Here is a 25,927-nt window from a genome sequence, read left to right as displayed (position 1 = left end):
AACAAAGAGACTAAATGAATTTTTTGCTTTGGTAATCACTGAATAAGATGTAAGAGATATACCCATTAAATATAAAAGCTGTAACTACTGTCCTTGGAACAAAATATATTGAGCAAAATAGGAACAGCTGGAACTACAATATGAACAGGCGAAATGCCAAAGCAAATTTCTGTATTAAAGAGTGTCAGCTAGTCAGGTGAGGGTCTTAGACTCCCTTAAGACAGAGGGTTACCTGGACCTCTCAAACATCCACCCCTGGCCGTAGGAAAGGCCATATTGTTAAACGTAATAATAAAATCTATTTTTTAAGTAGTATTTTATAAGTTGTTAAAAATGCTTTTAGTTGAACTGCAACTATCTTTTCCAAAGTTTTGCTAACAAAAAAAGGAGGTTTTAATTATTCAAATTTAAAAAGTCCAAATTCTCCTCTTTCAACAATGGTTTAAGAATTTTCTTAAACACATCAGGAAATGTTGCAGTGGATAGTGATGTAGTAAATAAAATCACCAGCCTCTCTGTGGGTCCTCTGTATCAGTCTGTTGTTTGCATCGGATTCTGCAAAGGATCAAGATTCATTTGCTTTTGCTGGGAGTAGGGAAGGGAGGCAAGAGTGTCTAAACAGAGCTTTCAAAGATTGAAAGTATCTCTTTGTAATGAAATAGAAATCTTAGTGTGCAAGTATAGACTTGTGTGGCATCTTAAGAGTGCAGATTGATTAATATTGTGAGGGGGTGTGTGTGTATTAGTATATGCTACAGGATCCCGATGGGGAGATTTTGTTATTGCTCTGGAGGTGTGTGTATGTTACAGGAAGTCCTACACTCTTGCACCTTCTCCATTCCACTCCCCGATGATCTCATCCCACACTCTTACCTTCTTGTACTCTCTTGCACCCTTCCCACTCCACTCCCTCTTACTCTGACCTCCTACACTTTCTCACACCCCATGTTCTGTTCTCTCTCCAGCCAAACTCTCTCCCTCAGCACTATCACAACCTTCCCATATTATTCCCCTGCTGGCACCCTGCAGAGCAAATAGCAGAGTCAGGAGCCAGATGTGAGGCGATGGGGCAGGTAGGACACACCAGCAGCAATGAATGGGCCTACACGTGCACAGCCACTAGCTGTGCCTTATCTTTGGCTGAGCCTAGGGGAAACCCCATCAGTCATGCTGCTCCAGCCTCTGATATACTTTTTTTTTATATAATTTTTTAAAATATTTTTTCCTGCTTTTTCTGTTTTATGTAAACCGGTATGATTTGCATTTTAATGTAAGAATGTCGGTATATAAAAATTATAAATAAATAAATATACTATGTGATTATTTTCACCTTTATTAACATAAAACATGCTAACAAAGCATATCTTGCCCAAGATTTTAATTTCCTAAATCTTCTGAAAGGGATAAGGCCATACAAAAAACTGTGCAAGCAAAAGTTTTTTTGTAAAAAGAACTCTGAGATGTCTGCTCCCAGAACTAAGTTGTGCTTTTTGTACAAATATTTGCTTGCATGGGAAACTAACTTGCTGCCTTCCTGCAGTTTCTTCTCCTACCTGATATGAAGACTGGTGCTTTGTGTTTCTGTTTATTTAGGGAGCCCTCTTATGGGCTATGACATTCTGTATCCCCTTGAGTCTTTCCTGCATCGTGTTTGTCAGAATCCTTCACATTTTAAACATTCTTAACTTTAAAAGAAATAGGTTTTGGAGATACGCAGCAGTTTGTGCATCAGTGCCGTGTTAAAACTTCATTTTGTGTTTTGTAAACTCATAGCATCATAAAGTGGAAGAGAAGAGTCAGGAGATTTCCAGTGGGAAGAGAAAGTTAGAGGGGGAACAGAAAATGGAAAAAGCAAGGTAAGTGCAAAAATCCTACTGAATCCTTCTTGCATTGTCAAGGCCAAGATTTGATGCAAAGTTACTTAATGAATGCTCCCTGAGCTCTAATCATAAAATACTAGCAATGAATGCCATGTGTTTACAGATGTGAAATTGTATGGGCTCGGGGTTTCCTTTGCTTTGTACTATTCCAGGGCACAGATTCCCTACCCCAGTTTAGAGAATGGTCAGTCTCTAGTGAGCACATGATCATCCACGTCTTTGGCAAAAGGACAGAAATATATTGGGGATTTATCTGATGATTACTGTGAAACCAGTCCTGACCTGGGGAAGGGGAAAATTACCTTGCCCTTTAAAGCAGACCTTTTCCTATAGACACCCATTTTAAGAAAAGAAAAAGTGAGGCACAAGCAATGAATTAACAGTGCTGAAGGAAGGGTGGAAGGGACAGGTGTGTAATAATAACTTTTGGATTTTTAGTCCACTTTCCAAATGATGCAAATTTTATATTGGTCAAAATAACACAATTTACATGACAGTCTAACGGGCCGATACAGTAAAAATCGCAGGAGAGCGCTTGCTCTCCTGGTGCGCGCACAGGACAACAACGCCACTATGGTAGCGTACATCAACCGTCAAGGAGGAACAAAGAGCCGCCATGTCTCAGGAGATGGACAAGATAATGGCGTGGGCGGAACTCCACCTCTCCCACCTGGTGGCGTCCCACATTGCAGGAGTGGACAATGTCCAAGCGGATTTCTTAAGCCGTTAACACATAGATCCCGGAGAGTGGCTCTCCTCTTCGCCCGGTGGGGGACTCCCCATCTGGATCTGATGGCCACTCAAAAGAACGCGAAGGCTCCACGCTTCTTCAGTTGCAGAAGGGAGCAAGGCACAGAAGGAGTGGATGCCCTAGTCCTCCCATGGCCGTGAAACTGCCTACTTTACGTGTTACCGCCATGGCCCCTGGTGGGAAAGCTGCTTCGAAGAATAGAGATTCACCGAGGTCCTGTAATTCTAGTGGCGCCGGAATGGCCACGAAGACCGTAGTTTGCAGACCTAGTCAAACTCTCAGTGGACGGACCTCTCCGCCTGGGACATCTTCCCAACCTTCTGCATCAGGGTCCTGTATTTTTCGACCAGGTAGATCGCTTCTGTCTTGTGGCCTGGCTTTTGAGAGGTGCAGGTTGAGGAGACGGGGCTACCCGGAGGATGTTATTTCGACCCTCCTGAAGGCTAGGAAGACTTCCACTTCCACCTCCTACATGCGGGTGTGGAAAGTCTTTGAGGCCTGGTGTGAATCCATAGGTGTATCTCCACGTCATGCTTCAGTAGTCCAGATACTATCCTTCTTACAGCATGGCCTGGAGAAGGGGTTGGCATACAATTCCCTGAGGGTTCAGGTGGCAGCTCTTGGTTCCCTCGTCCGTCACCTGGATGGAACTCCTCTTTTGTCACATCCTGATATAGTCCGGTTTCTAAAGGAGTTCGGATTCTAGGTGGTCCTCCTTTCGAGCCGCTGAGAAGAGCTACCCTCAAAGACCTCACTCTGAAGACAGTTTTCCTGGTGTCCAACTGTTCTGCCCGCCGGATCTCGGAGCTTCGAGCTTTGTCGTGCAGGTAGCCTTCCCTCTGTTTCACAGATTCGGGAGTATCCTTGAGCACAGATCCATCTTTCCTGCCAAAGGTGGTCTCGGCCTTTCATTTGAATCAATCTGTGGAACTACCATCCTTCCCTGACGAGGATTCCAGAGAACTTAGACGGCTCGATATCAAACGCGTCCTAATTCGATATCTGGATGTTACAAATGAATTCCGCCTATCGGACCATCTCTTTGTCCTGTGGAGCGGACCCAAAAAGGGGGAACAAGGCTTCTAAAACCACAATTGCTCACTAGTTAAAGGAAGCAATCTCTTCAGCGTACGTTGGTGCTGGTCGGCCACCTCCAGAGGGCATCAAGGCTCTTTCGCTCCGTGCTCAAGCAGCTTCCTGGGCAGAAAGCCAGGCAGTCTCGCCGCAGGACATATACAAAACTGCTACCTGGAAATCGTTGCACACCTTTGCAAGTCACTATCGCTTAAATCTCCAATCACCAGGTTTTGGCTCTTTTGGCACTCAGGTCATTCAAGCAGGGCTATCTGGGGCCCATCCTATGTAGGGAAGCTTTGGTACATCCCACTGTCTGGACTGAACTGGGTACGTACAGAGAAAAGAAAATTATTCCTTACCTGCTAATTTTCATTCCTATAGTACCGCGGATCAATCCAGACGCCCACCCTTGGAATAGATATTGGTTTTGGGATCGTCTACACTGTACTTTTGAACATCAGCTTGAATGATTAACAGTATGAGGACTGTTCGTGTATTGCCAATGGTTCCTTTTGCAAGTTTGTTCTCACTACAATTTCTAATCAAAATATTCTTGTGCATAGTTACAGTTTGAGGTTGGTTTACTTGATCCATTCCATGATTTCTTCTTGCTTTGATATACTCAATACTGAAGGGACACAGAGGGCGCTCCAGGCTATAAGAAGCACCCTTCAAGCTTTTCTATGACTCCATCTGCTGGAAGGGAGACACAACCCACTGTCTGGACTGATCGTGGTACTACAGGAACGAAAATTAGCAGGTAAGGAATAATTTTCTTATCACACTAGACACAGGTGAGAGCTGGCAGTAGCTAGGCAACCCAGCGTTGGCGAGACTTCCATAGTGAGCGATGAGGAGGTGGGCAAAAGCCGACCCGAGATATTCCTGGTCAAGGAACCGGGGGAGCTAAGTCTTCACAATGAAACGAGGCCGATCCACTCTTCTCTTCCAGTTGTTGGGGGGCGGTTGGCCTTCTTTTACAAGAAATGGACCGGAATCACAATGGACCAGTGGGTTTTGGGAGGGATAAAATGATGACTACTTGTTAGAATTTATGTGCCTGGTGTGGGAAGCCTTCATCTCCCCATGCGCCAAACAGTTCACGACACTGGACTGTGTGAGACAACTAAGAGCGAGATGGTTCCTTGTGAAGAACAGGGAAAAAGTCATTATTCCATTTATTTTATGAGCCCGAAAAAGAAAGGGATGTTCAGACTGATTTTGGATTTAAAGAAGGTCAATACTGCTCTAAAGGTATCAAGGTTTTGTATAGAGATCTGCGTTCGGTCATAGCAGCAGTTCACAAGGAAGAGTTCCTGGCATCACTAGACCTCACAGAGGCATATCTACATATCCCAATCAGGCAGGAGCACCAGAAGTTCTTGCAGTTTATGATTCTTGGATACCATTTTCACTTTTGTACCCTTTCTTTCATTTTAGCAACAGCGCCGTGTATGTTCACCAGTGTGATTATGGTGCTAGCAATAGCCCTTGGGAAGGAAGGAGTGCTGGTACACCCATATCTGGATTACTGGCTCATTCGGGCAAAGTCGGTGGACTTCTGTCAGCTGGCAGTACAGCGGGTCCTAGAGAGGTTGAGGGCTCTTGGCTGGGTGGTGAACCTAGAGAAGAACCATCTAATGCCATCCCAATCTTTGGAGTTAGTAGGGGCTTGATTTGACATCCGGACAGGCAAGGTGTTTCTCACAGAGGACAGGATGGTGAAGATGTAGAGTCAGGTTCGCTGCCTGTTGTGACTCGTGCCCAGGGTTTGCAATTATTTGCAGGTCCGGGGCTCTATGGCATTGACGCTAGATCTAGTTCCCTGGGCGTTTGTGCATATGCGGCCCTTCAAAGAATGCTCCCCTCCCGTTGGATCCTGTTATTGGAAGCATTGCAAATTCCTCTTCCCCTCAGGAAGGGGCTTGGTCGGGTCAATCTGGAACAGGGGATGGAGTTGGAAATCCTGGATTGGGTGATTGGGACACTGACGCCACCCTGTCCGATTGGGGAGCAGTATCAGGCCAGACCATGTAGGGTCAGTGGTGAAAGGAGGAGATATCGTGGTATATCATTTGGTTAGAGACGAGAATGGTGTGCTTAGCCTTGTTTTCCTTTCTTCCAAGTTTACAAGTTCAGGCAGTGCAGGTTCCATCAGACAATGCAATGACTGTGGCTTATATCAACTGACAGGGAGAGATCAAACATCAGATGGTTTCTCAGGAGGCTCGGTTGTTGGAACACCAGGCGGAGCAGCACCTGGCAGTTCTGGCAGCATCTCACATAACTGGGGTGGACAACGTGCAGGCAGATTTTCTCAGCAGGCAAAAGTTGTAACCTAGAGAATGGGAGCTGTCAGAGGAAGTTTGAAGGCGTTGAGACAAAACACCAAGGCAACGCGTTTTTACAGTTGCAGGGAAGAACACGGAGCAGAAGGAATCAATGCTCTGGTGCTACCTTGGCCACCCGGGATTCTTCTTTACTTCTTTCCCCCATGGCCATTGCTGGGCAGGGTACTACGGCGCAGAGAAACACCCAGGTGAAGTGATTCTCATGGCTCCAGAATGGCCATGTCAGCTGTGGTTCGCGGACATAGAAAACTTGGTGGTGGACAGTCCATTAAGGTTTGGTCACCTTCCGAGACAGTTACACCAGATTCTCATATTTGCAGATCAGGTGGATCGCTTCTGTTTCACAGCTTTGTTTTTGAGAGGAACCACTTGAGATAGATAGGGTACTCCAAAGATGTCCTTGCCACCTTCTTGCAGGATGGACGGCCGTCCACATCCTTGGCTTATGTTAGGGTGTAGAGGATTTTTGAGGCTTGATATGTTGAATAGGGCAAGCATCCTACTCGAGCTTCAATTTCCCATATCTTGATCTTTTTACAAAAAGGTCTAGGGAAGGGGTCTAGCCTATAATTTCCTTTGGGTACAAGTGGCGGCTTTAGGCTGTCTTCGGGGTAAGGTGCAGGGAGTGTCCCTGGCCTTGCCTCTGGCTGTGATTGCGGCCCCCTAATGTGGAAGGTGGGTCCCTCATTGAATCTTAATTTGGTGATAGGGCTATGTGAGGCTCCATTTGAGTCATTGTGGAGAATGACTCTAAAGGATTTAACCCTGAAAGTGGTTTTTTTTGGTGGCGATTTGTTCGGCCAGAAGACTTTCAGAGCTTCAGATGTTGTGTTGTCTTGTCTTGTAGAGGTCCCTTTCTTCAGGTTATGGAGAATGGAGTTTCCTTGCATACAGTGCCCTCATTTCTGCCAAAAGTTGTTTTAGCCTTTCATCTTAGTCAAACAGTGGAACTTCCTGCCCTTCTGAATTTGGATTCTTCTGTGTCACACGCGAAGGAGCTTCGTGTATTGGATATGTGGTGTGGTTGTAAGGTATCTCTAGGTGACTAATAATTTCCGGAGATTGGTTCATATTTTTGTGAATGCAGGGCATCCAAGGCTACTATTGCAAGATGGCTGAAGGAAGAGATTAGCTTGGCTTATATTTGTAAAGGCTGTCTGTGTCAGAGGGTCTTAGGGCTCACTCAACTCGGGCTCAGGCAACCTCATGGACCGAGTGTTAGCTGGTTTCTTCACAATAAATATGTTGGGCGGCTACTTGGAAGTCTTTACACGCTTTTTCCAGGCATTACTGGTTGGATATCCAGGATACAGACTCTGAGTGTATTGTGAACGGGGCTATCACATTCACGGATTAGTATAGGGGAGCTTGGGTACATCCTAGGAGTCTGGACTGATCTGGGGTATGAACAGGAAAGGAAAATGTGTTCTTACCTGCTAATTTTCGTTCCTGGAATACTACTGATCAGTCCAGACCCTCACACATTCATTAAAGCTCACTCGTCATGGCAATTTGTTTGGTTACATGATCTTTTGCTTAATGCTGTTGGAATGGGTTTTCCATAGAGCCCCTGCCTACATTCTGCTCATTGTAGGGGGTGGAGGGTCTCAGTTATTGTTATAGCTATTCTCATCTTGGCTTGTTTACAGGTCATACTGTGAGGGACTGCAGGTGGCACTCTAGGTTAAGTAGCAGTGTCAGCAAAGCTTTTCTTCTCTGTCGCCATCTGCTGGCAGGGAGGCGAAACTCAAGACTGATCTGTGGTATTCCAGGAACAAATATTAGCAGGTAAGAACCAATTTTCCTTTCTGCTTCCCATACAGCCTGGTCTTCACAGTGGCAATCTTCTGGAACGCAGTTCTTTCCAGAATCTGCATAAGCATGTCCTTAAGAAGGTGTCCGAGTTGCAGGATGACTGAGAATTCTTCCCGTTTTCCTGGGGGCTGTGGGATGATGCCCACACAAAACATTTCCTGTCCTTGACAGCCTGAGGAGTAGGACTGAGGTCCTGGAATTGAACCTGGGTCTTATCTGCAGAGCTTTCACAATTCAAGCAGACCGTTAAGGCAACAACACAGGGCTACCCTCAGTACTCCCTCACCCAGACAATCCAAACTTGCTTCCACTAAAGCTCGGGCACTATCTTTAGCTGGGCCTGCCCTTTGGAATAAACTCCCCCCTTATCTACGGCAGGAATCCTGCCCAAAAAAATTTAAACACAATCTAAAAACCTACCTCTTCAAGCAAGCTTTTGCTTGATAACATTTCCATCACGCGTCCTACTTATTGTAATTTAACTCTCTCTAATTATCTAACCATGCCATTCTTTTGTAAATATCTCCCTCCTTTCTTCTCCCTTTATATTGTATCATATTTCCCCTTTCTTTTGTTAAACTGATGCACATTTGTAATTTAATTGAGGAATCTATCTGTTAGAAATATTATGTTTTCGTTCTTTATTGTATATTTGGTTCAAGTTTCTCTGTAAAGCGCAGTTTGCTACACGTTGTTTCTTGTAAACCGATGAGATGTTCCCAACGTTCATCGGTATATAAAATCCTCTAAATAAAATAAATAAATTATCTGGGTGGCTATGGGGCAGGTTTTCAGAGAAATTCCATTCTATTTCATCAAGCTTTGCCGTCCCTCCAGCTGATACTTATCAAAATGGGATGTGAAGGGGCACAGCATCCTCCCACCCCTAGCATTATCTGCAGCTGAGAGCACCTTATTCGCATTGGCCTCAGTTCTGTCCTTTATAGCATTATGGAGCTGATTATGTCAGTTCCTGTAAGACTGCAGATGCAGTGGGGTGGGGGGGGGGGGGCATTGTTCTGGAAGGTGGTGCCTGAGAATGCCCTCCCCTACTTAGAAATCTCTCTGTCCCAAGCAGTAAGCTTTCAGTAGGGATCACTCTGTCTGGTTCTATTTCTACTCTGCAGATCAGAAAGCAAAAAGAAGTCCAAAAAGGATAAAAAGAAGAAAAAGAAAAAAGAAAGGAAAAAAGAGAGAGAGGACCATGAGAAGAAAAAAGACTTTTCCTCAGATGACAGAGACAGGTGTGTTGTATGAAAATGTTGCTGTGCACATACACATGCTCATTCCCACCCCCTACATCACTGTCCCTCGTCGCTCACACGCTCGTGCACCATGAGCCCATATGCATTCCTTATCTCCCTCACACGCTACCAACACTCGCATCTCCATTCACACTGAGCATCCCTCCAGCCACACACTCTCTCTGTCTCTCGCGCCAACATACACTCTGCCCTTAACTCACTTTCCCTGTACGTACCCAGATCAGTCCAGACCATGGGTTATGCCTCCCTTCCAGCAGGTGGAGACGGAGAAAAACTTGAAAGGCACCCATAGTTAAGCTGGTGCACCCCCTGCATCCTTTCAGTATTTCTCTGTCTCCAGCAGATGGAGGTCATGCAAACCCTGCAGTCTTGACCTGTTTCTGGGGTTTAGGCTATCCCTTAAAAGTACCTAAGAGTGAACTAGCTATAAGTTGTGAATCAAGCAAGTTTAAAAAAAAAAAAAAAGAAGACAGAAAAAGGTTCTTCTGCAGAGTTCCCTATCTTCCCAGAGGGTTGTTAGATCCTGCGGGGTCATCCTCTCTGGTGGCAGGTTATTGGAGCTGGGGTTGGTAATCCCGTGGGGCTCCAGACAGGTAAGGACCTGGGGAAGAGATTACTGGTGGTCCAGTCCCTCTCTTACCTCGTGCTGTGCCTGAGCATTGTGTAAAAAAAAAAAAAGAATCCAAATTTTTGAAAAATTTTCTTTTTTGGTCTGCTGTAATCCAGGACCCCTCCCTGTGGAGTGGAACACCCCCCCCCCCCCTCACATGCTCCGCCGCAGGACTCTGTGGATCCAGTACTGGCAGGATTATGAACGCCGACCCGGATTTTTCTCGTCCATCACATATTTCAGCAGCTGATGACCAGGGAGTGGGATGCTCCGGATGCTGGTTTGCGGGTTGGTCGAGTTATGGATAATCTTACCCGCTGGTGGATGAGTTCCTGGAACTCCTACGGTCCCCTAAGGTAGACGCTCCAGTTTTGGCTGTTGTCAAGTTGATTACTATTCCAGTCGCAGGCTCGGCGGCGCTCAAGTAACTTCAGGACCTCAAGCTGGAAGTACTGCTTAAACGCATTTTTGAGGTGTCAGCCCTGGGTATTCGGGCGGCGGTGTGTAGCAGCTATATGCTGCGTGCGAGCCTACGCTGGATACAGCAATTGCTGACATCCAGAGAAGATCTTCCTTCGGATGAATTGGAGCAGGTGCAGCATTTGGAAGCTGCAGTGGCATTTGTGGCGGATGTGCTGTATGACCTGCTCCATACTTCCTCTCACACCATGTCGTCGGCAGTGTCCGCAAGACGGCTTTTGTGGCTTTGCAACTGGTCAGCTGATGTTTCATCCAAGGCTCAGCTTGGTGCTATTCCATTTAAAGGTGTTTTTTTATTCTGAGAGGATATGGAGCAGTTGATAAAGTCCCCGGGGGAGAACAAAGTTCCCAAGTTACCAGAGGACAGACTGAGACCCTCCAGAGGGTTCCCTTCATCCCGCTCTCGTTTTCGGGGACAGTGGAGGTTTCGGCAGAACAGGCAACAACTGGTGGCCAGGAACCAAACCTGGTCCTCGTCCTTTCGAGGATGCAGAAACGCCCGAAAGGGCCAGGGCCCATCCCTCGATCCCTCAGGTAGGGGGTCGCCTGTCCCGATTTTACGAGGCATAGGCCAGAATTACTTCCGATCAGTGGGTGCTAAGCATAATAGAACGAGGCTATGCTTTAGAATTTGCTTGGCCTCTCAGAAACATTTACTTAATATCTCCATGCGGTGCACAGCTCAAATGTCAGATTGTTCGTCAGACACTCAAACGTCTTTTGGCTCTGGGAGTGGTAAAGCCGGTCCCTCCAGACCACTGGAGGACAGGAAGGTACTCCATTTACTTTGTAGGTCCAAAGAAAGAAAGGTCCTTCCAGCCAATTTTGGACCTCAAAAAGGTAAACAAGGCTCTCAAAGTGCCACATTTTCTCATGGAGTCTCTGCGATCAGTCATCGCGGACATCGTGCGATGGGCCGAGGCACAGGACACACACAGTGTTAGGTTCCATGATACATGATCGACATTGTTCGGGACATTCTGGGCACTTTCTGAACCTGGACGCCATGCCAAAAAAAGGGGCACGAAACGGTGCCTCTCTGGATCTGATGGAGGCATACTTGCACATTCCCACTCGTGAGGATCATCAGATGTTCCTTCGCTTTATAGTTCTGGGAATGCATTGCCAATTCTGTGCTCTGCCGTTCAGTCTCGCGACCGCAACTTGTACATTCACCAAGGTCATAGTGGTTGTGGCGGCATTTCTTCGGAGACAAGGCCTACCTGGACGATTGGCTCATCAGGGCAAAGTCAAGGGATTGTTGTGTGGAAGCGATCCACAAGGTGACCTCTTTTGGAATCCCTCGGATGGGTAATCAATCAGGCCACGAGCAACCTGGTTCCCTCTCAGATATTGGAATTTCTGGGAGCCAAGTTCGACACTTAGGTCGGGAAAGTTTTTCTTCCGACGGATCGAAGGAACAAGCTGATGGGACAAGTTTGTTGCTTGTTGGTTCTTCCACTGCCCAAGGCCTGGGACTACCTTCAAGTTCTCGGTTCAGTGGCATCCACGCTAGAGGTGGTTCCTTGGGCATTTGCTCATATGAGACCGTTACAACGAGCATTACTTTCTTGGTGGGATCCCAAGTTGAAGAATTTACAATTCCCTCTGCCACTCACCGAACACGCCAGGTCCAGTCTTGGGTGGTGGCTTTGCCCGCTCAACCTGTCTCAAGGAGTGGATCTGGAAGTCCTGCACTGGACAGTGGTGACCACGGATGCCAGCCTCTCCGGCTGGGGAGCAGTCTGCCAGAATCTTTCAGTACAGGGCAGTTGGTCCCCGGAGGAGTCCGGATGGTCTATCAATCTCCTGGAAACCAGAGCAGTTTGCTTGGCCTTGCAGCACTTTCTTCCCCACTTACGTCATCAGGCGGTTCGCGTCCTCTCCGATAATGCGACGACGGTGGCCTATATCAACCATCAAGGAGGAAGCAGAAGTCAAGCAGTAGCCGACGAAGCGGAGCTGCTTATGGCTTGGGTGGAGAGGAATCTAGCGATGCTATCGGCGTCTCACATCGCCTGGAAGGACAACATACAAGCAGACTTCCTCAGTCAAAGGCGCATAGATCCTGGAAAGTGGGAACTCTCAGACGGAGCAATGGATCTCATTTCACGCAGATGAGGGTCTTCCCATATGGACTTGATGGCAACGCGCAACAGTGCCAAAGCCCCTCGTTTCTTCAGTTGCTGGGAGGGATCATGGCGCAGAAGGGGTCGATGCGCTAGTACTTCCCTGGCCAATCTCAGTTTTCCTGTACGTGTTTCCTCCTTGGCCTCTGGTGGGCAAGGTGCTTCGCAGGCTAGAGGTCCACCCAGGGAGGGTAATCCTAGTGGCACCTGAGTGGCCCCAATGTCCGTGATTTGCAGATCTCGTCAATCTGACCGTGGATGGCCTGCTACGACTCGGGCATCTTCCACAGCTTCTCCATCAAGGGCTTATATATTTCGACCAGGCAGCTCGCTTTTGTTTAGCGGCTTGGCTTTTGAAAGGAGGAGATTGAGGAAGAAGGGCTATTCTGAGGAGGTCATCACTACATTGCTACAAGCCTGGAAAACATCTACTTCCCTCTCATACAGTAGAGTATGGAGAGTTTTTGAGATGTGATGTCGTGAGAGAGAGATTCTTCCCAGACATGCTAAGATTGCTCAGATGTTAAGCTTTTTGCAAAATGGATTAGCCAAGGGCTTGTCCTTTAACTCCCTCCGGGTACAGGTGGTGGCCCTAGGCACTCTGGTAGCTCGGTGGTGTCACATCCAGATGTGGTGTGTTTCCTCAGAGGAGTGAGGCATTTGAAGCCCCCTGTCTGTCCGATATGTCCGTCATGGAGTCTTAATTTGGTTCTTTGAGTATTGAACCGCTTAAAACGGTAACATTGTAGGATCTCACCTTGAAAACGGTGTTTTTGGTGGCTATATGCTCGGCTCACCAGATATCTGAGTTGTAGGCACTCTCCTGTAGGGAACCTTTTTTTGAGGATCTCTGACTCAGGGGTTTCTCTTCGAACGGTTCCGTCCTTTTTGCCCAAAGTGGTCTTATCTTTTCATTTAAGCCATTCAGTTGAGCTTCTGGCCTTTCCTAATTTGTCAAATGATGTACAACACCCACGAGAGCTGCGTCGGCTTGATGTTCGGCGTTCCTTGTTGCATTACCTGGAAGTCACAAATTCTTTCAGACTGTCAGATCATTTCTTTGTCCTATGGAGCGGTCCCAGGAAGGGTCACAAGGCATCTAAGATGATTGCACGATGGTTGGGAGAAGCCATTTCGTCTGCCTATATTTGTAAAGGAAGACCAGTTCCTGAAGAACTGAAGGCCCATTCTATTCGCTCTCAAGCAGCTTTGTGGGCCGAATGCCAGTTGGTATCGCCTCAGGAGATTTGCAGAGCTGCTACTTGGAAGATGCTCCATACTTTTGCTCGCCACTACCGCTTGGACGTTCAGGTGCCTGAAGATTTTGGCAGTGGCATACTGCGCGCGGGACTTGCGAGGTCCCCACCTGGTTTAGGGAAGCTTTGGTACATCCCATGGTCTGGACTGATCCGGGTATGTACAGGGAAAAGAAAATTGGTTCTTACCTGATAATATTCGTTCATGTAGTACCAGGAATCAGTCCAGATGCCCGCCCAAAGATTAGGAGTGGGTAACAGGGGGATCTGTAAAGTCCGCGCACACATGTTCAGGTTATGTTATTGCAGCATACTAAGAAAGTTACGGTTACAGATTTATATGTTCTTAAAGTTCTTGCTTGATTCATTGCTAGTTTTATTCTGCTTTGATGCTCTCTATATTGAAGGGATGCAGGGGGTACACCAGCTTAACTATGGGTGCCTTTCAAGTTTTTCTCCATCTTCACCTGCTGGAAGGGAGGCATAACCCATGGTCTGGTCTGATCCATGGTCTGGACTGGTACTACAGGAACGAAAATTATCAGGTAAGAACCGATTTTCTTAGCTCCCTCAAAGCCGAAATGCTCACCATCCTTCCCTTCACATTTACACAGACTGTTAATCCTCATACGCTCACCCCCATGCTCGCTGTCCTCTATCACTTACAGGCATAACATCTCAACCACACTCCATTGCCCCGCTCACATTCACTGTCCCCTGTCCTCACCACTTAATCACCTTCCTCCACACACTTTGCCCCCTGCACATGCAAATGCAGTTACTGTCCATCCTTGCTCATTGCCCCATTCACACAAAACTGTTTCCCAGAGCATTCATCATCTTCATTAGTAAATGCATGCAGAGGCAATGGCAGCTATGCCATGAAAGGCAGCTCCAGCCACACTGGCAAAGTGCAGCAAGGAAGCAGCTGGAAAACATCAGAATCCATTGAAATCCCATATCAAGGGGATTAGTCAGATCATCAAAGGCTCTCCTAAAGCTGTAAATCTCACCGAAAACCTTATTTTTAATCATAAGCCCTGTAAGCGGGATATAAATATTTGTAAATAAATAAAGAAGAACTGAATTTATTGTACACTTAAGAGGTAATTTTCAAACAGCTTTTGCGTGTGCAAAACTGGGTATTACGCATGTAAATGGGCTTTTGAAAATTTCTACTTTTACACATATAACTCGTTGGAAAATTCACTCCCTAGGGCTGAATTGTCAAAAGTTTTATGCATGTAAATGCACTTTTGAAAATGACCTCCATGGTAGTAATTTTGTAATGGCTTGCATAAGAAAATCAGCAACAATACACATTAAGATTCAAAGCAATTTTAAAGCAAGCTAGTGCGCATATATTTGCTTTAAAAATTACCCCACCAAAACCACCCTCAGGCAACTTGCACAGAATTTTTTCAGGAAAATGATCACACATGCTTTTGAAAATCCATAACTGTGTGCACAAGTCCAAACCCACTCACTCTGCCCCCAGGTAAACCTATGCCCTTACAGAACATACGCACAAAAGTTTACCCGCTTATTGAGCGGGCTGTGTGTATAATGAGCCATTCTATTTTACCTTTGGGAATGACTCTGAAAGTTATCCCCCCTTATTTGCTTTTTTTCGAGTTTATTGTAAAGCTGGGGGGAGCGAGTTTCCACCTTTTTTGTTTGAGCCTGTGATTAGACAAGGTAACACCACTTTTTCAGTGAGGTTTACATCATTAGGAGAGTTTTTGCTTATACAACCTTGATACATTTCAACTGATTATGATTTTTTTCTGCCATGTTGTTGTTGCTTGAAATATGCAGTGAAATTATTTTAATCCTCCATTTTTCCAGATTTATATCTTTCTAATGGGTACTCCAGCCAGCACGAAGTGAACCTTTTTGTTCACTGGTAACATCATTGGTGACCCACATCACATCCTATTTCAGCTTACTAAATATCTAAGTAAAGGCGGCACTGCTGTTCTAGCTCAAATCGCAGTATTGGTGCATACCAATGTTTCACTTTCTCGCGTCCAAAATGCTCAGCATCAACAAGCATTATGGTATTTTTGAGAGAAAGTATAGCATCTGGTTTCCTTGGATAGCACTTATATCTCGCTAGTTCTTCTCCGGGGGTGCACTGCTGGTCGGGGCAGCCATTGCTAGCGGGGCCAGGCCGATGGCTTTAATGCACTGCTGTGCACCACCCTGCAGAGTGACCTGGGTCGGAGTCCTGGGTCAGGTCTTCCAACCCATGGGCCAGCTGGTACTGAGAATGCTTTGGAGGCGGGGTACACGGCCCCTTTTTTGGGAGTTCCAGTCATCACACAGTAGTGACACCTAGTCACCAAATACAGGGCCCGTGATTGCAGCTTTCACGACAGAGGACTGTCGCTGAGATGATTATGTATGTAGTTTTTCAGATGAGACATTGTGAACTTCCCAACAGAACATGCAGGTTAAAAGAATTTTTAAGTAAATGACTGGACTCAAGTGCCTTGTGAAGGGATATAAAATAGGGAAAACATCCCCAGATTGGAGCTCATGTCATCAAATCTCAGCCCTGGCTCTGCTTGAGCTGGACCTAAAAAATATAAATAAATAAAACTCCTGCTTCTTCAGTAATAAACTGCACTTTTAGGTATGTTTCTCAATTCAAAACACCTATTCCTGTCACTGTATCTGTCTGTATGCATGTGACAGGTGCCCTCTCCAGGGACAGATGTTGCTAAAATTTGGCTAGGAGCTTCTCCTGCCAAATTTCTGCTATATTCATCTAAGGGGAGGGCCCCCCCATATATGTACTGGATGAATGGGGCAGCAACAGAAGGGAATCGGAGCCTAAAACATGAAGACTAGGAAATATGCCTTTCTTATGTTACGGTACGTGTGTACACTTCTCCAACATGTTTAAGCGCCTTGGAAAATAAGAAGGGGGGGGGGGTCATTTCATTATAAAGCCATTGAAATAGCAGTGTTTTTCTTTGCTTTCTTAACATCGTTTTCTATTTACATTCTAAAAGATGCAACAACCCGAAGAGTAAAAGGCTGCTGTTTGTGGGTTTATACTCAAGTGACATCAGTGGCCTTACTAGTGAACAAAATGCACAGAAATAAAGGTTAACAAAAAATATATATGTTGATACTTTATAAGGTTATCACTTTATATATATATATATTTTTTTTTTTTGCTTTGTTAACTTATTTCTCTGCATTCAAGTGGACTAACATGGCAGCCAAACTACTTTAATGAAAAAAAATGGCTGCCTCCATGTTTGTTAGAGTCTGCGCTGAAGCAGGACATAAATCTTTTTTAATTTTATTGCATAGTTCTGGTACAATAGCTCTCCACAGCCCTTACAGTCTGAACTGATGGTAATTCTCACCAATGGATCAGTCTTGGACCTCAACTCACCATGTTCAGACAGTGTTACCTAACATTCTGCACTTCAGAACATAGATTGTATGTGCTTTCAGTATTAACAAGCTTTCTTTATGTGCAGTTCAAATAATAGCACAGCTCATGGACTTATACAGGTAAAGTCATGCCTCTCTCTGGTGGGTCCCATAGAAACATGATGACAGGAGAAGATCACACAGCCTATCTAGTCTGCCTATCCACACTAACTACTCAGCTCTTCAATTCCTATTACTTCTTTCTTGAGGAAGATCCAACTACTCCCTTACCTTTTTGCAGCAATTCACTTTCCTTTTCCCAGAGAAACACCCAGAGGCAGAAACATTATCAGGCAGCTGAGAGAGAGCTCCAGAGTTCATACAGCCCAGTGAAGCAATCTTCCTTTCTTCCAGCCACTAGGAATACTTTGTGACCTGACTTGGGGAGGGGGAGGCTAGGATAGCACAGAGGCACTGATTTACTGAAATTAATAATCAAATGCGTGGCTAATTAGGAGGAGCTTTCAATACTTTAAAAGTGAATTTCTTGAGCACCCTGCTAGACCAGTCTAGACGTGGGTTTATACCTCCCTGCCAGCAGATGGAGACAGAGCATAGCTTTTTCTCAGTGACATCACTGGTATTAGAGGTGGTACAGCACAATCACCAGCCAATATTCTCTGTCTCCAGCAGATGGTGACACATGCTGGGATGGTACAGGAGGATTCTTTGGCTCCTAGATGTGATCTTTTGGTCTTGTTTGAGAAAGGGCTTGTTTTTCATAGGGCATTATCTGTGGATTGAATACCCGAGTCAAAATGAAGTCCTTGGCTTCTGGGGCATCAAGATTTTTTTCTCTCGATTGAGCAGGCCATGGATCAGGCTCCCAGGGTGTACTCTGGTTGAGCAAGTTCTAGGGTGCTTCCTGGTGCCTTTTGGTCCTGGCTAAGCTTGGATGAAACTGAAGGTTATAGAAGTATCTGTCTCCAATTAGTCTTATTTTAAAAATGTATTTAAAATTTCTTGCATTCTGTCTATTATAATCCTGAACCTTCTAAGTGGATAACAATAAGATATATATCTTTAAAACATACAGTATAACATTAAAGTGAGTATAACAATATACAGAACCTCAGCTAAAAATTAATACTTAAAATTTATCCAAAAGCTTGTTGAAATAAAAATGCTTTCAGCTTTTTACAAAATACTTTGCAATTCTCAGGCTCCCTAAGGTTAGCAGATAAAACATTCCATAGGGTAGGCCCAGTGACTGAAAAGACATATTTGCATATCTCTTGATATGGAAGGTATTATTAGCAAGCATTTACCTGAAAAATGCAGCTGGTAACAAGGAGAATAAAGCTGTAGAAAATCCAGTAGATACTGAAGTCACTAGCTCTTAGTACTTTTAAAATTAATTAATTAATTTTAGAAGTGGCAGCCAATGCAGCTGTTGCAAAATGGATGTAAGGTGATCTCTTGGTACACAATTTGTGAATAATCATGCAGCTGCATTTTGCAACAGCTGCACATTTTGTTAATATTTGGGAAGCCAGATATATAAAGAATTACATCAATCAACTGATGTTAAAATTTAAGTCTGAATGATAACATGGAAGGCTAACCATCCACAGTTTAAAAAACGATAATCTTACAACGCTTTCAATTGAAGGCTTAGGGTTAGACAATTATCATGTAAAACTCCTAAATCCCATACTACTTCAGAGAATGAAACATTAAATCCCCACACTACATGAAATTAAGGAACCCGTGTCATTGAGGCAGTTCGTCCCATAAGAACATAAGAAATTGCTATGCTGGGTCAGACCAAGGGTCCATGAAGCCCAGCATCCTATTTCCAACAGGCCAAACCAGGCCTGTGAGTGGGACCTTTGCCAGGTCCCACTCACAGGGCTTCTGATTTTGCTAGACTCAAAGCTAACTTGTTCTGTTTTAAACTAACAATCTTAGGGGCCGATGCAATATTATTCGTGGAAAGTGGGCGCTGACTTTTCAGCGCCTGCTTTCTTAATGCATGCATGGCGCCCACAAGGGGCGCCATACAATACGCAAATTAGGAGGTTGCGCTAGCAAGGAGGCGCTAGAGTCGCTAGCTAACACGATCCCACGGTTACCAGCGGTCTGCCGGTTGTGAACACCGACGTCGAGTTTATCGGCGTGGGTTTTCATAACTGCAGTCAGCCGGTTATGAAAACCGATGCCAATTTTATTGGCGTCTGTTTCCATTACTGCAGCTGGCCAGTTGTGAAAACCGATGCCGAGCATATCGGCATCAGTCTTCAAAGTATAGAAAAGGAAAATTGGTTCTTACCTGCTAATTTTCGTTCCTGTAGTACCACAGATCAGTCCAGACAGTGGGTTGAGCCTCCTGTCCAGCAGAGGGAGACAGAGAAAAACTGAAAAGGTATCCTATATCAGGACAGTGCTCACCCTGCGTCCCTTCAGTATAATCGATATCAAAGCAGCCAAAATAGCATAGAGAACTAGGATAAGATCAAGCAAGTAAACAACTGTAACTATCAAAATGAAACAAGAAATTCAAACATATGAAAAATCCTCTTACACAGCTATCAATATATATTTATTTATTTTATTTATTTTTAACTTTTATATACCGACATTCCTGTATAAAATACAAATCACACCGGTTTACAATAAAAACATAACTTCGCCTGTGAGCATTACATAGAACAACAAATTATATTAAAAGCATACATTACCTTTGTCAGAAATGTAAAACAATTATAAACTAGAATTTGTTAACAAGGGAATAAAGATAACAAGGGGAATATTAAAATTAGGGGATGCACGAAGGGGTGCACAAAGGGGAGTTCCCCTTTGTTGCGCCCCTTCGACGCGCGGCGCATGCTGGTTTGGCACTTTTAACGGATCAGTTCCGTGAGCGATGACGTTGGGGGAGGGGCGGGTCCCTCAGACCTTTTATTCTTTTCAAATTCATCATCTCTTCCCAGTTTCAGCGCTGTCCTTTTCTATATATATATATATATCAGATACCTCCAGTGCCTTACAATTCGGATGAACTTCCAGTGTATTAAAGCTCAAATAGGAAGTAGAGAATCCCAAAAAGAACCTGTGAAAGAAAAACTCTGAGCGGATGCAGCAATGTAAATGTAGTCAGGGTGGGAGTCTGGACTGATCCGTGGTACTACAGGAACAAAAATTAGCAGATAAGAACCAATTTTCCTTTCCCTGTACGTACCCGGATCAGTCCAGACAGTGGGATGTACCAAAGCTTCCCTAAACAGGGTGGGACCGAGACAGTCCCACTCGAAGTACCTGTCTGCCGAAAGAGCCAAAGACTGGTGTCTGAACATCGAGGCGATAATGAGGCGCAAAGGTATAAAGGGATTTCCAAGTAGCTGCTCTGCAGATTTCTTACGGCGAGACTGACTGACTCTCCGCCCAAGAGGTAGCCTGAGAACGTAAAGAGTGAGCTTTTAAGCCCTCCGGAACCAACCGGCCCCAACAAATATACGCCGACACAATTGCCTCTTTTAGTCAGCGAGCGATAGTAGCTTTAGAAGCCTTATTCCCCTTACTCGGCCTGCTCCATAAGACAAAGAGATGATCAGAGACTCGAAAATCATGTCACCTGCAAATATTGCAGTAGGACCCTCTTCACATCAAGGTGCCGTAGATCTGCACCAGGCAAGTTCACAATGTCCTCTGGAGAAAAAGCAGGGAGCTCCACTGACTGATTTACATGAAAGGAGGACACAACCTTTGGCAGGGAGGATGAGACTGTTTGGAGGGAAAATCAGAAAAGCGAAGGAAAGGCTCCCTACAAGACAGGGCTTGGAGCTCGGACACTCTCCTGGCTGAGGAAATAGAGACCAGAAAGACAGTCTTAAGGGTCAGATCTTTAAGTGTGTCTCGCCGAAGGGGTTCGAAGGGTGCTTCGCAAAGAATGTGGAGAGCCAAGTTAAGGTTCCACAACAGACAAGTAGCCCGGACAGGCGGGTTCAAGTACTTAACCCCCCTGAGGAACCAAATGACATCCAGATGGGTTGCCAACACGTAACCATCGTCCCGCCCAAGGAGGGAACCAAGCGCCGAAACATGTACCCGCAAGGAATTGAAAGACAAACCTTTGGAGAGACCATTCTGCAGGAAGGAGAGAACCTGAGACACCAGAAGCCTTATGCGCCGGAACTCCGGGCTCAGCGCACATAGTCTCAAACATTCTCCATACCCGAATATAAGCCAGAGAGGTAGAAGTCTTACCGGCCCGCAACAGAGTGGAGATAACCTCCTCCTTATAACCCTTCTTCCCTAGTCGCCGCTGCTCAAAAGCCAGGCTGCTAGACAAAAGCGATCCGCCTGATCGAAAAATACTGGACCCTGTCGGAGCAGGTTTGGCAGATGGCCGAGGCGGAGAGGACCGTTCATAGCAAAGTTCACTAGATCCGCGAACCACGGTCTCCAAGGCCACTCCAGCGCCACAAGGACGACCGGCCCCCTGTGGAGTTCTATTCTTCTAAGTACCTTTCCCACCAGAGGCCAAGGTGGGAACATAAAGGAGGACATCGTGGGCCAGGGTAGGACCAGTGCATCCACTCCTTCTGAGCAGTGCTCCCTTCTGCGGCTGAAGAATCTGGGGGCCTTTGCATTGCTCAGAGTAGTTATCAGGTCTAAGTGAGGGACCCACCCACTTGTGCACAATCAAATCCATCGCCTTTCCAGACCACTCCCACTCTCTGGGGTCTAGATGCGGACGGCTCAGGAAGTCGGCTTGCGTGTTCTCCTTCCTCGCAATGTGGGAGGCTGCTAACCATTCCAGATGGCTCTCCGCCCAGGCTAGCAGCTTGCTGGCTTCCAGGGCAACCGGACGACTCCTGGTGCCACCCTGGTGATTGATGTAAGCTACCGTGGTGGAATTGTTGGAGAGGACTCGCACAGCTTTGCGATGGATCAAGGGCAGAAAAGTCTTGAGAGCCAGACGGACCGTTTGGGACTCCAGACAATTGATGTGCCACTGAGACTGGATTGGGGTCTATCGTCCCTGGGTAGAACGATTCTGACACACTGCTCCCCAGCCGGAGAGGCTGGCATCTGTTGTCACAACAATCTACTGAGTTATCTGCAAGGGCATCCCCTTCAACAGGTGGGCGAGAGAGAGCCACCACTGCATGCTGTCGATGGTAACATCGGAAAGTGGTAAGGGTGTCTGAAATTCCTCCAAGACCGGCTTCCAGCGGGATAGCAAAGCTTTCTGCAAAGGACGCATATGTGCAAAGGCCCAGGGAACCAAATCTATAGTTGAAGCCATAGTGCCCAGAATCTGGAGATAATCCCAGGCCGTGGGGACCATGAGAGATAATAGATGTTGGACTTGACCCATGAGTTTGAGTGCATGGACCTCGGGTAACAGAACTTTGCCCACACGAGTGTCGAAGTGTGCTCCTAAGAATTCGAGGACCTGAGAGGGCTTGAGGTTGCTCTTTGAGAAATTGACTATCCACCCAAGGGAGGTGAGAACCGACAAGATCTGGTTGACCACTATCACGCACAGGTCCTCTGACTTTGCCCGAATGAGCCAGTCGTCCAGGTACAGAGGAAGGCCGCCACTACCACCAAGATCTTGGTAAATGTGTGTGGCGTGGTGGCGAGACCGAATGGGAGTACTCGAATGAAAATGTCGTGCCAGGATGTTGAGACGAAGAAATCTCTGGTGTTCGTGGTGGACCGGGATGTGAAGGAAGGCTCCATCAGGTCGAGAGAGGCAAGGAACTCCCCTGTACGAACTGTCGCTATGACTGGCCTCAGGGTCTCCATCCGAAAATGGGGAACCTTGAGGGCCTTGTTGACTCTCTTGAGGTCCAGGATCGGTCGAAAGGAGCCGTCCTTTTTGGGGACGACGAAGTAGATGGAATATGGCCGGATCCCTGTTCCTGGAGGGGGACCGGGACTATGGCACCGAGTTCTTGAAGCCTGTCAAGAGTCTGGCACACCGCTGAGTGCTTCCGAGTTCCGCAGGGAGAGATCAAGTGGACTAATTTAGGAGGATGATAAGGAAGAAGACATTTAGTCTTACCTGTTAATTTCCTTTTCTTGAATCCTACTAGAGCTGTCCAGGACCTAGCCAAAAATTCAGTGGCTGCATTTGTTCGTTTGTCCTTGTTCAATAGGTTTCAGGGTTCACAGGTTTTTACGACTGTTGGTCTCATCCAGTATTTAGTCTTGGATGGATTATATCACACCAAAAGGCAGGGGCTGTAGAAGTGCAGCACTCAGAACCAGGAATGTACTCCTTCATTATTACTCATTCTCAGGTAATGTAGGCAGTATTTGCAAAAAAACGGTTCAAAAATTGAATTATGTCCTGAATTCCTGAGTCATGGGATATTGAACAGTTAGTGGGTGCAGATAATTTTGTACCTCTAACCAGCAGCATCTTAACCTCCAGTGAGGAGGCAGATGATACTGACAAGGCTGAGATTAGACACAGCAAAGGAGAAGACCTAGTCCAAGCATGAATACCCAGCTTCGTCTCTTAATGATGCTGTACGGAAATGACATCAGGCCTCCTCCAGGGATTTCTTTTAGCTTCTCTCTGTCTAGGACTGTATCAATTTGGTTGGTGCCCTTTGCCCCTCATTTGGAGCCTTGGGGTGTTCTTGCCACTGTGAATGCTTGTTTTAAGAGCATAAGAAATTGCCATACTGGGTCAGACCAAGGGTCCATCAAGCCCAGCATCCTGTTTCCATCAGTGGCCAAACAGGCTACAAGAACCTGGCAAGTACCCAAACACTAAGAAGATCCCATGCTACTGATGCTAGTAGCAGTGGCTATTCCCTAAGTCATCTTGATTAATAGCAGTTAATTGCCTTCTCCTCCAAGAACTTATCCAAACCTTTTTTAAACCAAGCTACATTAACTTCTCTAACCACATCCTCTGGCAACAAATTCCAGAGCTTAATTGCGCATTGAGTAAAAAAGAATTTTCTCTGATTAATTTTAAATGTGCTACTTGCTAACTTCATGGAGTGCCCCCTAGTCCTTCTATTATCCGAAAGTGTAAATTACCGATTTACATCTACCCGTTCTAGATCTCTCATTATTTTAAAGACCTCTATCATATCCCCCCTCAGCCGTCTCTTCTTCAAGCTGAACAGCCCTAACCTCTTAGCCTTTCTTCATACGGGAGCTGTTCCATTCCCCTTATCATTTTGGTAGCCCTTCTCTGTACCTTCTCCAGTGCAACTATATCTTCTTTGAGATGTGGTGACCAGAACTGTACACCGTACTCAAGTGCAGTCTCACCATAGAACGATACAGAGGCATTATGACATTTTCTGTTTTATTAATCATTCCCTTCCTAATAATTCCTAATATTCTGTTTGCTTTTTTGACTACTGCAGCACACTGAGCTGACGATTTTGTTCCTCTCATGATGTTTTGGGGACATCATGCCACTCTTTCAGCTGAGTTGACTCTCTGTCTCTGCTTTCTTCTATCTACATGGTACCTTGCCACACTTGGTGCCACTTTACCCCTTTCGTGCAAACTTGGAGGCTCATGCAACTTTTGCTGGTGCCCTTTGCCCCACCTTTGGTGCCTTGGAGAACACCTGCCACTGCTGGTAGCGTTTTATCCAATTGCGTTTCCTTGGGTTAGTCATGCCATTTTTGGTGCTACATTGACAGTCGTGATGCATTGGAGTGCCTTCACCCTTTTCTGAGGGTGTGAATGGGTGCCTGGGTGAGAGCTTGTGTCTGTGGGTGTGAATGGGTGCCTGGGTGAGAGCTTGCGTCTGTGGGTGTGAATGGGTGCCTAAGTGAGAGCTTGTGTCAGTGGGTGTGAATGGATGCATGGTGAGATCATTAGAAATGATTTAAAAACCCCAATTTGGGAGCTCCAGATAGGATGAATTGCTTCTCCCATTGACTTTAATAGGAAATGAATGAAAGAATAAAATGAATAAACAAACCAAACAAATAATTGTGACTTACAAAGTTAATAAACAAATCTAATTGAAATGTTTCCGTCTGCACATTCCTAATAAATATCCTTCCCACATAACAGACAGTAACAACAACAAATTATGACTGACTTCTATCAATTTGCATGTTTACCCTCAGTTTTGGGGGTTGTTTATTGCAGAGTTTCCTCACATTATCTGGTAGATCTTTTCATCCAATTATTGCCCTTCTTGGGCTTTATGATATGCTTAACAGGACCTAATAGAGTTTCCAGATCCTACTGAGATTAGGTTTGAATGCACAAGCCAAGTAGCCTTTAGCTACCAAGGTCCTTTTATTATGAAATGCCTCAAGTTTTGGAATTCATAGAGAATTGAATTATTCTAGGTCAGCACTTCTCAACCGGTGTGTCGCCAAACACTGACAGGTGTGTCACATCTCCTGGTGTCCACTGCTCCATTGTACTTTCCTTCTCCCTTTTTCCAGCCCCCGTGGGCCAATTGGAAGCTTCCTTTCTTCCTACTCCCACTGCCCAATGAGAAGCCTCCTTCATTCTGCTTGCCCCCGTGCAGGCCAATCGGAAGCCTCCTCCCTTCTACCTGCCAGTGGGAGTAGGAAGAAGGGAGGAAGCCTTTGATTGGCCGGTGAGGCAGGCATCGCATAGCCTGGAGGTGGGGTGGGAGGAATAGCAGTGTTGAATGATGAAGCAAGGCCACCACGAGAGCCCATTCCCGTGGCGGCGAAGAGGAAAATCCGACCCCAACCAAGCAAGGCCGCCACGGGAACCCATCCCCATGGCGGCGAAGAGGAAACCCGAACCCGACCGAGGCCACCATGGGAGCTCATTCCAGTGGCAGCGAAAAAAGAAGGCCCGCCGGAGTAAAGCCGCAGCAGAACTGGAGCCCATCCCTGCAGTGAAGGAAGAAGACGTTTTTGGTGAGAGCTGGTGTGTCTGT

General features: G+C 45.9%; 1 protein-coding gene across 2 annotated transcripts in view; it reads left to right on the top strand.

The window, feature by feature from the left end:
- Positions 1-25,927, top strand: part of C2H1orf35 (chromosome 2 C1orf35 homolog) — a 106,737-nt gene that overhangs the window by 68,854 nt on the left and 11,956 nt on the right. For both annotated transcript variants that reach the window (XM_029588292.1, XM_029588291.1), the window contains 2 exons: positions 1,774-1,856; positions 9,002-9,118. In XM_029588292.1, the coding sequence (XP_029444152.1) occupies positions 1,774-1,856; positions 9,002-9,118 (200 nt within the window). The remainder of the gene's footprint in view (positions 1-1,773; positions 1,857-9,001; positions 9,119-25,927) is intronic.

The sequence above is a fragment of the Rhinatrema bivittatum genome, chromosome 2 (assembly GCF_901001135.1).
Source record: "Rhinatrema bivittatum chromosome 2, aRhiBiv1.1, whole genome shotgun sequence".
NCBI classification, from domain to species: domain Eukaryota; kingdom Metazoa; phylum Chordata; class Amphibia; order Gymnophiona; family Rhinatrematidae; genus Rhinatrema; species Rhinatrema bivittatum.
This window is presented reverse-complemented; position numbering and strand designations above follow the sequence as displayed.